Raw genomic sequence first — 9647 nt, 5'->3', positions numbered from 1 at the left:
TTTTTTTTTGCAGTTTTTGACCAGGGCTGGGTTTGAACCCACCACCTCCAGCGTGTGGGGCCAGCACCCTATTCCTTTGAGCCACAGCGCCACCCTTTTTTTTTGCAGTTTTTGGCAGGGCAGGGTTTCAACCTGCCACCTCTGGCATATGGGGCTGCTGCCCTACTCCTTTGAGCCACAGGCGCCACCCAGCAACCTCAAATTCTTGGAGTCAAGTGATCCTCTTGCCTCAGCCTCCCAAATAGCGGGCGGGGACTACAGGCACCTACCACAATGCCTGGCTATTTTTAGAGACTGGGGTCTTGCTCTTGCTCAGGCTGGTCTGGAACTCCAGAGCTCAAGCAACACACCTGCCTTGGCCTGCAGAGTGCTGGGATTATAGGCGTGAGCCACTGTGCATGGTCTTTTGTTAGTTTTTTAAACTTCAGAATTTGTTTTGATTTTTTTCCCATTCTAAATAAAAATGCACTCTCAAACTTGATTTTGTGTTCATAATTTCATTTTTTTTTATTTTTATTTTATTTATTTATTTATTTTGGTGGGGGCTGGGTTTGAACCTGCCACCTCTGGTATATGGGGCTGGCGTCCTACCCCTTTGAGCCACAGGTGCCGCCCCATAATTTCATATTTTTAAAGAACGTCTCCACATTGTTTATGCATCAGGACCCACAAAACCTGTCCCTCAGGGAACTCACAGAGGCCTGGTAGGGGCTTCGGATTAAACAAACAACAAAACCCCTAGTTGCTAAATAAATTGCAACCTTAACCATAGTAATAGGAACATGAATTACCTGGGGGAAGTCAGCAAAGGAGAATATTTTTGAGTTGGGCCCTGAAGGATGCACAGGAGTTTCCATGCAGAAATTGTACTTAAATGCATTGTAAGCTGAGGACCCAGCATATGTCAAAGCCACAGAGGAGCTTAATCTGGGATCAGGTTGGTGTGGCTAAATCATGCTGCACAGAAAGTGAGTGGGAAGGACAATGATACTAACAATAACAGTAATTTCTTGGCCCCTTGACCAGGCTCTGTGCCTGAAATGTTCCTACCTTTCATGACTAGGGATGAACACCTTGTACATCCTTCCATATTTCACTACAGGTACTAGCTGTAAGCTTGTCACATGCTTTATCACACATAATCATAACAATGGCTCTGCAAGAGAGCACTCTTTTTTTTTAGACAGAGCCTCAAGCTATCCCCCTGGGTAGAGTGCCATGTACATCACAGCTCACAGCAACCTCCAACTACTGGGCTCAAGTGAGTCTCCTGCCTCAGCCTCCCAAGTAGCTGGGACTACAGGCGCCCGCCACAATGCCCGGCCGTTTTTTGGTTGCAGCCATCATTGTTGTTTGGCGGGCCCGGGCTGGGGATTCAAACCCTCCACCTTAGGTGTATGTGGCTGGCGCCTTAGCCGCTTGAGCCACAGGCGCAGAGCCGTCAGTAGTGTTAATTATATTCACATTATTGTGCAACAGATCTCTAGAATTTTTCATCGTGCAAAACTGAAAGTCTATACCCATTCTCACTTTTGCAAATTTTATGAAAACATGTAATCCCATGCAAGGGATGGGTCGTAAGTCTTAAACTTCATGAGCTTCAAGATAAATACTGTCCTGCTGAGGGCAGATTAGAATATTCTCAAAAGTTCCCTAGGACCTAGCCTTGAACATTGTACACAGTAAGAAATCAAGGTCGCACCAAATGTCAGCTCCAGAGGGGAGAAGCATTAGAGAGTATACGATCCAGAAGTCTTAACCTTCTCATGGAGTCCTGGGATTTTTGAGGGGGTGTTTCAGGGGCTACCATTGGGGGCTGCTATAGCTCTTCCCTTGCTCCACTTAAAACAATGGAGGACCTCTGTTTAAATAATAATAATAATGAAATTAATAGTCATCATGTATTAGGCATGATGTATTAGTCACATGTATTAGGCACTTCACTATGTGATAGACACTATAAGTACCCCACTTGTATTGAGTTACTTAATCCTTACAGTGTAACTATATAATTGGAACTACCACTATTCCATTTTATAGAGGAAGATACTGAGGCTTGAAAAGTTTCTGTTTTATATATGTATTAAGTTTCCACTTGAGATAACCTTCTGAAAAAAAATTGTTCTACTAATAACACGTTTTTGAAAAAGCCTGAATTAGTCCCAGCTCTTTATTTTACATATGGAGAAGTAAGACCCACAAAAGTGGAGCTCGTTTGCTCAATGACATACATTTATTCTTCTTTATTTCCTGGATTCCTGCTATGTGCCAGGCACAGTGCTATGGCCTAAGGGTTCAGAGGTCAACAAGACACTCATGGAACGTTATTTTATTCTGTCACCCAGGCTGGAGTGCAGTGACTCAATCACAGCTCGCTGTAGCCTTGAACTCCCGGGCTCAGGCCTCCTCCTCCCTCAGCCTCCTGAATAGCTGGGACTATAGACATGAGCCACCATGCATGGATGGAACATAATTTTAGTGGGAGCCAATGGAGGTATATACAACAAGAAATCAATATGGGCAATAATTCCAGAGTGCTGAGATGATAAATTCTGGGAGATGTGATTGAATGACGGGGGGGAGAGGGCTAATTTAGATTGAAAAGATGGTCAGAGAAGCCTGGTGTAGGGAGGTAACATGTGAGTCGCAGCCTGATGACCTAAAGAAGCCAGCCACGGACCACTATGGGAGAAGAGCATTCCAGGCAGAGGGGACTGTGAGTGCAAAGGCCTTGAGCAGACTCAGGGTCCAGTTGGCTGTCTCTGTAGGCCCACCCTGGAAGAGAGGCTCCTTTGGTGTCTTGGATCAACTTCAAGCTCAGTCCCTAAGGTGCCAATGTGTTTAGAAGGGCACCAGCTCTCTCGGGCTGTGGCTTGCCCAGAGCCCTGCGGCTAACCCGGATCTGAGTTGCCTGGTTCCTGTCTGGCAGGGTATAAGCAGACATCCTCCCTGCCTTCTCTCTCCAGGCTCCAGCCCTGGCTCCAAATCTCCATAGCAACCCCTGGACACAATTCTGATCCAAAGGAGGAAGATCTGGAACAGAAAGCACAAAGATCATAGTGAAGAAACCAAAGGAGCTGGCAGACTTGCCTCTCCTGGTCCTTGAATCTCCCCCAGAGACCTCAAAACTGAAGATTCTGTGGGTCTGCACCATTGGTGGGCACAGCAGAGCCTGGATGGAGGCTCATCTTTGGCAGCTGCCCCAAAGGCTGCTCCTGCTAGGGGCAGCTGCCCTGACTGTGTCTGCTCTGGAGACAGGTGAGTATGAGGGGGCTTGGCTGGGGCACCCAGGAGGCTCGAGGCCCCACCACCCTGAGAGGTTGTATTTCCCTAATCAGGAGTTAATCTAATAGGCCAGGACATTTGAGGTAGAGGAGGCTGGAAAACTCTCTGGAAGGCTAGAGCTCCAAGTCGCCCAGAAGTAGGGGTCTAGGGATAGTCAGGACAGCCCTCAGGTCTCAACAATGGAAAATACTGTGGGCTTTGGAGTCACACAACCCTGCGTTCACATACTCACTCTGCCACTTTCTATGTACCCTTGAGTTTATTAGTTCAATTCTCAGTTTCTTCAGTAAAATGAGAGTAATAATAGTCCCTTACTCTTTAAGGGATAATTGTTAGTGTGCATATAAGATGAACTAGACCATGCAAGACACTTAGTGCCTGGCACATAAAAGGTGCTCACTTCATTCACTCTGTAAACCCCTCTCTTACCCCATGTGTCTCCAGGGTGGGCTCTGGCTTTAGTAGGTCTGCACAAATACAGAAAAATATTCTTACATCTTGAGCTGTGATGGAGTTCTTCTCCACAGACCCACATTCTGGCTGATCCTCAATACCCTATAGTGCCCTACCTTACCCAGAAAACTTACCTCCTCTTTGCTCTCTGTCCTTAAAACAATCAAACTTGCTTTGAGCACTTACACTTTCTCTTATTTAATGCTCACAACAACCTTGTAGTACTAAGGATATTTTGGGCTATAAGTAACAAACACCAAACTAAATGGGACTTAAACCCTAACAGCATTTATTATTTCACCTAAGAAGCATGGCCATAGGTGATTCCAGAGAATGTTAATTCAGCAGCTCAGCTACATCAGTTGTGTTTCTCTGTAATGCTCATGACCTCACACTCTCGAGATGGCTGCTGCAGCATTGGATATCTCACCCTCAGCCACGGATTTCAAAAGCAGGAAGAAAAACAGGCTCCTTATCAGACAGCTCTCCACACACACTTCCTTTTATTTTATTTTTTATGTTTTATTCATTTATTTTTTTTTTGGTTGCGCAGCCATCATTGTTGTTTGGGAGGCCTGGGCCGGATTTGAACCCACTAGCTCAGGTGTATGTGGCTGGTGCCTTAGCTGCTTGAGCCATAGGTGCTGAGCCTATTTTTTATTTTTTTTTTGACAGATTCTCACTCTCTGTTGCCCAGGCTAGAGTGCCATGGCATAAGTCTTGCTCACAGCAACCTCAAACTCCTGGATCCAGATAAATCCTCCTGCCTCAGCCTCCCTAGTAGCTAGGACCACAGGGGCCTGCCACACGCCTAGCAGGTTTTTCTATTTTTAGTAGGGTTTTGCTCTTGCTCAGGCTGGTCTCAAAGTCCTAAGCTCAAGGGATCCTCTTGGCTTGAACTCCCAGAGTCCTAGGATTTACAGGTGTGTGCCACTGCCAGCTCTCTTCAGCCCCCTCCTCTCTCTCTTTTTTTAAATCAGGGAGGTAAACTTAGCTAGGAACTCCCAGCAGACCTCTTGTTAAGTCTCATTGGCCTGAACCACTGAGTCACACAATCCCTAAACCTGATAGATAAAATTAGGATACAAGGCTTCTTTAGCAAGAAAAAACAAGGAATGGCTCTTGGGTGGGCAGGAACCCAAATTGGTCTACTCCATCCTTGAATAAGAGAGTACAGGCAGTCCTCAAGTTACATACATCCAACTTACATCCAACTCACACAAACGGGGGCTATTACTGTAATAGTAGCTAACACTTCTACAACACTAAATGCCAGGCACTGTCCTAAGGCCTGTACACCTATCTGTCTATAATATTTTATTTGCAATTCTAAAATACAAAGAGCTCTGAAAACCAAAATTTGTTGTTAACTAATTTGTTGGTAACACTTGACCTGAACTGAGAGGAGACTGTTTATTCTTTATTTACCTCACTAAGGATAAGTGTTCTGACGATTGCTATCTAGACAATGTGTTTTATCTTAGAGAGTCTCTGTACACTCTATTTGGGGCTGCAATACAATATGCTGTATATATAATATGTACATATCCTCTTTCTGAAATCTGGAAAATTCTGAAACACGTCTTAGGCCTTTTGAACAGGATTGTGGATTTGAATAAAATAAAAATCATTTGTCATAAAAATTCTGAGATTGCTTCACATCTCCGTTTGTCGATGAGGAAACTGAGGCTCAGAGAGGGCGAGAGACTTGCTGGGGGGGGGTTACACAGCGGGCAGGGGGCAGAGACAGGTTTGGGATTTCGCTGTGTAGCTCCAGGGTCCGTGATTTTCGCTGCAGCCGACCTGGTGGCCCTGTGCGGGCAGACGTGGCAGGGGGACGGGCTGCTGCTGCGCTTGCATTCTGCGTCCCGCAGATTCTACTTTGTGGTTCCGGACACCGATTGCGGGCTCTGGCTAGAGGCGGCGGCCCCTGGCGACAGGATCCGCTTCCAGTTCCGCTTCTTCCTGGTCTACAGCCTGACCCCAGCGTCCCCGCCGCCACCGGCACCCAGCCCTTCGGCCGACCCGTGCGCCCCCGGCTCTTTCCTGCAGTTCTACGAGGGCCCGCCGGGGGCGCCCCGGGCCCTGGGAGCCCCTGTTTGTGGCCTGACCATTCCCATCCCCGTGGTGTCCTCTGGACCTTTCCTAGGACTGCGCCTGGTCACTAGAGGTCGCCAGCCTCGCGTGGACTTCGTGGGTGAGGTCACCTCTTTCCGGTTAGGTGAGTTGAGGCTGATAGTCAGGACAGGGCCACAGTGGGGATGCAGCGCAGGGGCTGGCAGCAGGGGAATAGTGGGGCACAGGGAGATCAAGAAGTGGTGGAGAGGCTGGGGCCTACAGAGTGGAGGGATGGTGACTGCTGGAGGGACCCAGTAAGGGACAGGTGTTCCCCAGGCCCAAAGAGCCAACCCCATAAATCTGGCTACCAGGGATCTGCAGGCCAGACTGCCCTGGTGTTCACACACACACACACACACACACACACAACTCACTCTGACACCCATACACTCACTCACATCACATCCACATAACCTACAACCTTGTACACACACACACACCCCTCACATGCTCTCACACTCTGTATACTTGAACACAATTCACATCACATACAACTCATGCACACACAGTACCACCTTGCACACCTACACACAACACATTATCAAGTTCATAAGAGCTCTTCAGTCCCAGGTCAGCCCTTCAGGTGTTTGCAGAAGGGCATGGTTAGGACACTCAGGACTGTTAGTAACAGCAGCCCCCTTAGCAAGGAGAGGGAACTTTGGGAACTGACATGAATCATATTTGCTTATTAAGCATTGCCTTTGGTCCTTTGCACACCACATCTCACGCCACATCTCATCCGTACCTCTCAGCAGTTCTGCTGGGTCAGCGTTCATACTCTGATATTCATAGTGGGGAAACAAGCTCCCAGAGGTTAAGGGCCCAAGGCCTCTCAGCTGGTAAGCAAAGTGGCTGGACTTTAATGCTAGTGGGTGTCCTGCAGCTGAATTGAGTTCAAGGCTTTAGCCCCAGGGAGTTCCCCTAGAATTGGAGCCACTTGGTGGTGTCACAGAGGAGGCTGTCTCCAGCTGGTAAGCAAAGTGGCTGGACTCTAATGCTAGTGTGTGTCCTGCAGCTGAATTGAGTTCAAGGCTTTGGCCCCAGGGAGTTCCACCAAGAATTAGAGTGACTTGGTGGTGTCACATGAAGCTGTCTCCAGTAATGGCAAGTAAATGAACTGCCAAAGCCCAGAGATTCTAAAACCACAGGGAAGTTTTATCGTGATTCCTGGCAGAATATTCAGACTAGAGATTTAAACATGGGATTGTGAGCCATTTAAGTCAACAACATGAGAGTCTCTGAGAGCCACCACAGGTTCACCAAGAACTAGACCTTGGAGTACTAGGCCTTGGACAGCCCTGAGCTGGTCAGAGAGCTTCCATTCCAGCGACTGTTTCTCTTCAGTCAAGTCTCACCCTTCTTCCCTGGAATAGTGCATGGTCTGAATTTTGGATTTTAGACTCTCTCTCTTTTCCCTTATTAGAGTCTGTGGCTCTGAAATAAACTATAGGAAATTTGTACCCTAAATCATTGGGGCCATAACTGATGGTGCCAGGATTCCTATTTATGTTGCTTTCCAAACACTCTCACTAGCTGATTAGAAATCATTGCCAACTTTCCTCTTGTCCTTTTTTCCTCTCTCTCTATGTGGCTTTGGCCTCCTAGGAGGTGCAATTGTCAGGCCGGGAGGCCAAGAGTGTTGTAGCTTCTCTGTGTTTAGCAGGATTGGGCTCCAAAAAGAAAGTGGCAGTGATGAAACCCTCTTGTAACTCTGGCTTCCTTGAATCATTTTCAATGAGGGAAGGTTCACTACACATCCTCGGGCCACGTGCAGTCTGTCAATCACATTACAGGCATACCCTGCCTGTCTGTGCATGCACTTAGGACTCCCTGTATGTTACCATGCTACTGTCTGTGTTTTTTCTCTCATAGACACTTCTTTTACACCTAAATGTCTTTATTTATTTATTTATTTAAGACAGAGTCTCAAGCTGTCACCCTGGGTAGAGTGCCATGGTGTCATCATAGCTCACAGCAACTTCCAACTCTTGGGCTCAAACGATCCTCTTGCCTCAGCTTTTCTGTTTTTAGTAGAGATAGGGTCTCACTCTTGCTCAAGCTGTCTCGATCTTGCTCAGGTCAGTCTTGAACATCAAGCAATCTACCCGCCTCAGCCTCCCAGAGTGCTAGAATTACAGGTGTGAGCCACTGCACCCAGCCAATTTATTTATTTTTAGAGATAAGGTCTCACTTTGTTGCCCAGGCTGGAGTGCAGTGGAGTGATCATAGCTCACTGCAACTTCAAACTCTGGGACTTAAGTGATCCTCCTTATGATAGGACCCTTCCTGCCCAGGAGACACTCATCCACATTCCTGTCTGTGATAACGGCTCTCTCTACCCACACCTTCCACATTTTGTCATGATAGGGATGCATGCCTGGATCCACAATCTTCATCTCAGGCTTCCCTCTTCCACTTCAGGACCTTGTGGTGCCTACTTCCACTGTGGGAATGGCAGGTGCATCCCTCCAAGCCTGGTGTGTGATCGCTGGGGCATGGACAACTGTGGCGATGGCAGTGACCAGAGCTCCTGGCCACCAGCTGACTGCGGAGGTCAGTGACGGGTGAGGACCTGGGTCCTGTGAACAGCCAGGATGGAAGCCTGGCCTCAGTACCCTTTCCCTGCACCACCTTACAGGAGAGGTGGGAGGCAAAGGCACAGCAGGAGGGAGGAAGGTGGCCTGAGGGTCAAGCCAGTAGGAGCCAGAAGGATGCTAGAGATCATCTGATCCAGCTGTTTACAAATGATGGTTTAGTAGCAGAAACTTCCTAAAAGGGGCCTGGCAGAAGTCCACGATATCCAAAGGGGAGATCTGCTAAACTGGACCTGGGGGGGCCTCGGGCCTTCTCTCATCTCAGAGAAAGGGAAGCCTCCCAGGGGCCCCCAAGTCTCTGGGGGCTCTAAGTATCCCCCTCAAGATATACTTTGATCCAGTCTGACTCCCGCATTTTACAAATGGGGAAACTAAAGTCCAGAGAGAAGAAATGGTGGGGGAGCCGTAGAAATCATCTAGGAATAATCTATTCCTGGGGATCTAGAGCTGTTCTACCCACCCACCCTTCCCCATTTAGAAGCGGGACAGAGGCAGGGCTACCATGTACAGTTGAACAGGTTGTTCAATGCACAAAAACATCTGACTGCAGTGAAACTCACCATGTTGCCCAGGCTGGTTGCAAACTCCTGGCCTCAAGCGAGCCCCCTGTCTTGGCCTCCCAAAGTGCTGGGATTACAGGTGTGAACCACTGTGCTCAGTCTGGATCCAGGATTTAGTTTTTGTGTCTCTTGCGGCTCCACTCAGCTGTGCCAGTTTCTCAGGATTTCCTTGTTTTTGATACCTTGAGAGTTTTGAGGAGTACTGCTCAGGTATTTTGTAGGCTGCCCCGCTATTGGAATTTGCTTGATACTTTTCTCATGATGAAACTATAGTTACAGGTTGTTGGAAGACCACAGAGGTGAAGTATCACTATCATCACATCATATCCACCGTGCATACAACATGGCTTACATCTGTTGATATTGATCTTAGTCACCTGGCTAAGGCTCTGTTTGTCAGGTTTCTCCACTGTTACTTTCTGCCTCCTGGATCCATACCATAGTCTTTGAAAGTCACTATGTTCAGCTCACACTTGAGTAGGAAGTTATGAGGTATGATTTCCTGCCAAAGGAGCCTTTTAAAAGTGATGATCAGATCACCACTCCTGTGCTCAACCCCTTCACTAACTTCTCATCTCAGAGAAAGGGAAGCCTCCCAGAGGCCCCAACTCCTACATGACTGAGCCCCGCCCCTTAT

The 9647-nt window shown here is 47.8% G+C and overlaps 1 protein-coding gene across 1 annotated transcript in view; it reads left to right on the top strand.

The window, feature by feature from the left end:
* The first annotated feature begins 3111 nt into the window (after positions 1-3111).
* The window catches only part of LDLRAD2 (low density lipoprotein receptor class A domain containing 2), a 9092-nt gene continuing 2556 nt past the window's right edge, over positions 3112-9647 (top strand). The window contains exons 1-3 of the mRNA XM_012801461.1: positions 3112-3258; positions 5537-5959; positions 8278-8409. Of these exons, the coding sequence (XP_012656915.1) occupies positions 3177-3258; positions 5537-5959; positions 8278-8409 (637 nt within the window). The 5' untranslated portion in view covers positions 3112-3176. The remainder of the gene's footprint in view (positions 3259-5536; positions 5960-8277; positions 8410-9647) is intronic.

This window comes from Otolemur garnettii, unplaced genomic scaffold, assembly GCF_000181295.1.
Source record: "Otolemur garnettii isolate 467f Iridium unplaced genomic scaffold, OtoGar3 scaffold00009, whole genome shotgun sequence".
NCBI lineage: Eukaryota > Metazoa > Chordata > Mammalia > Primates > Galagidae > Otolemur > Otolemur garnettii.
The sequence above is the reverse complement of the archived record's forward strand: the minus strand, read 5'-3'. Positions and strand labels throughout refer to the sequence as shown.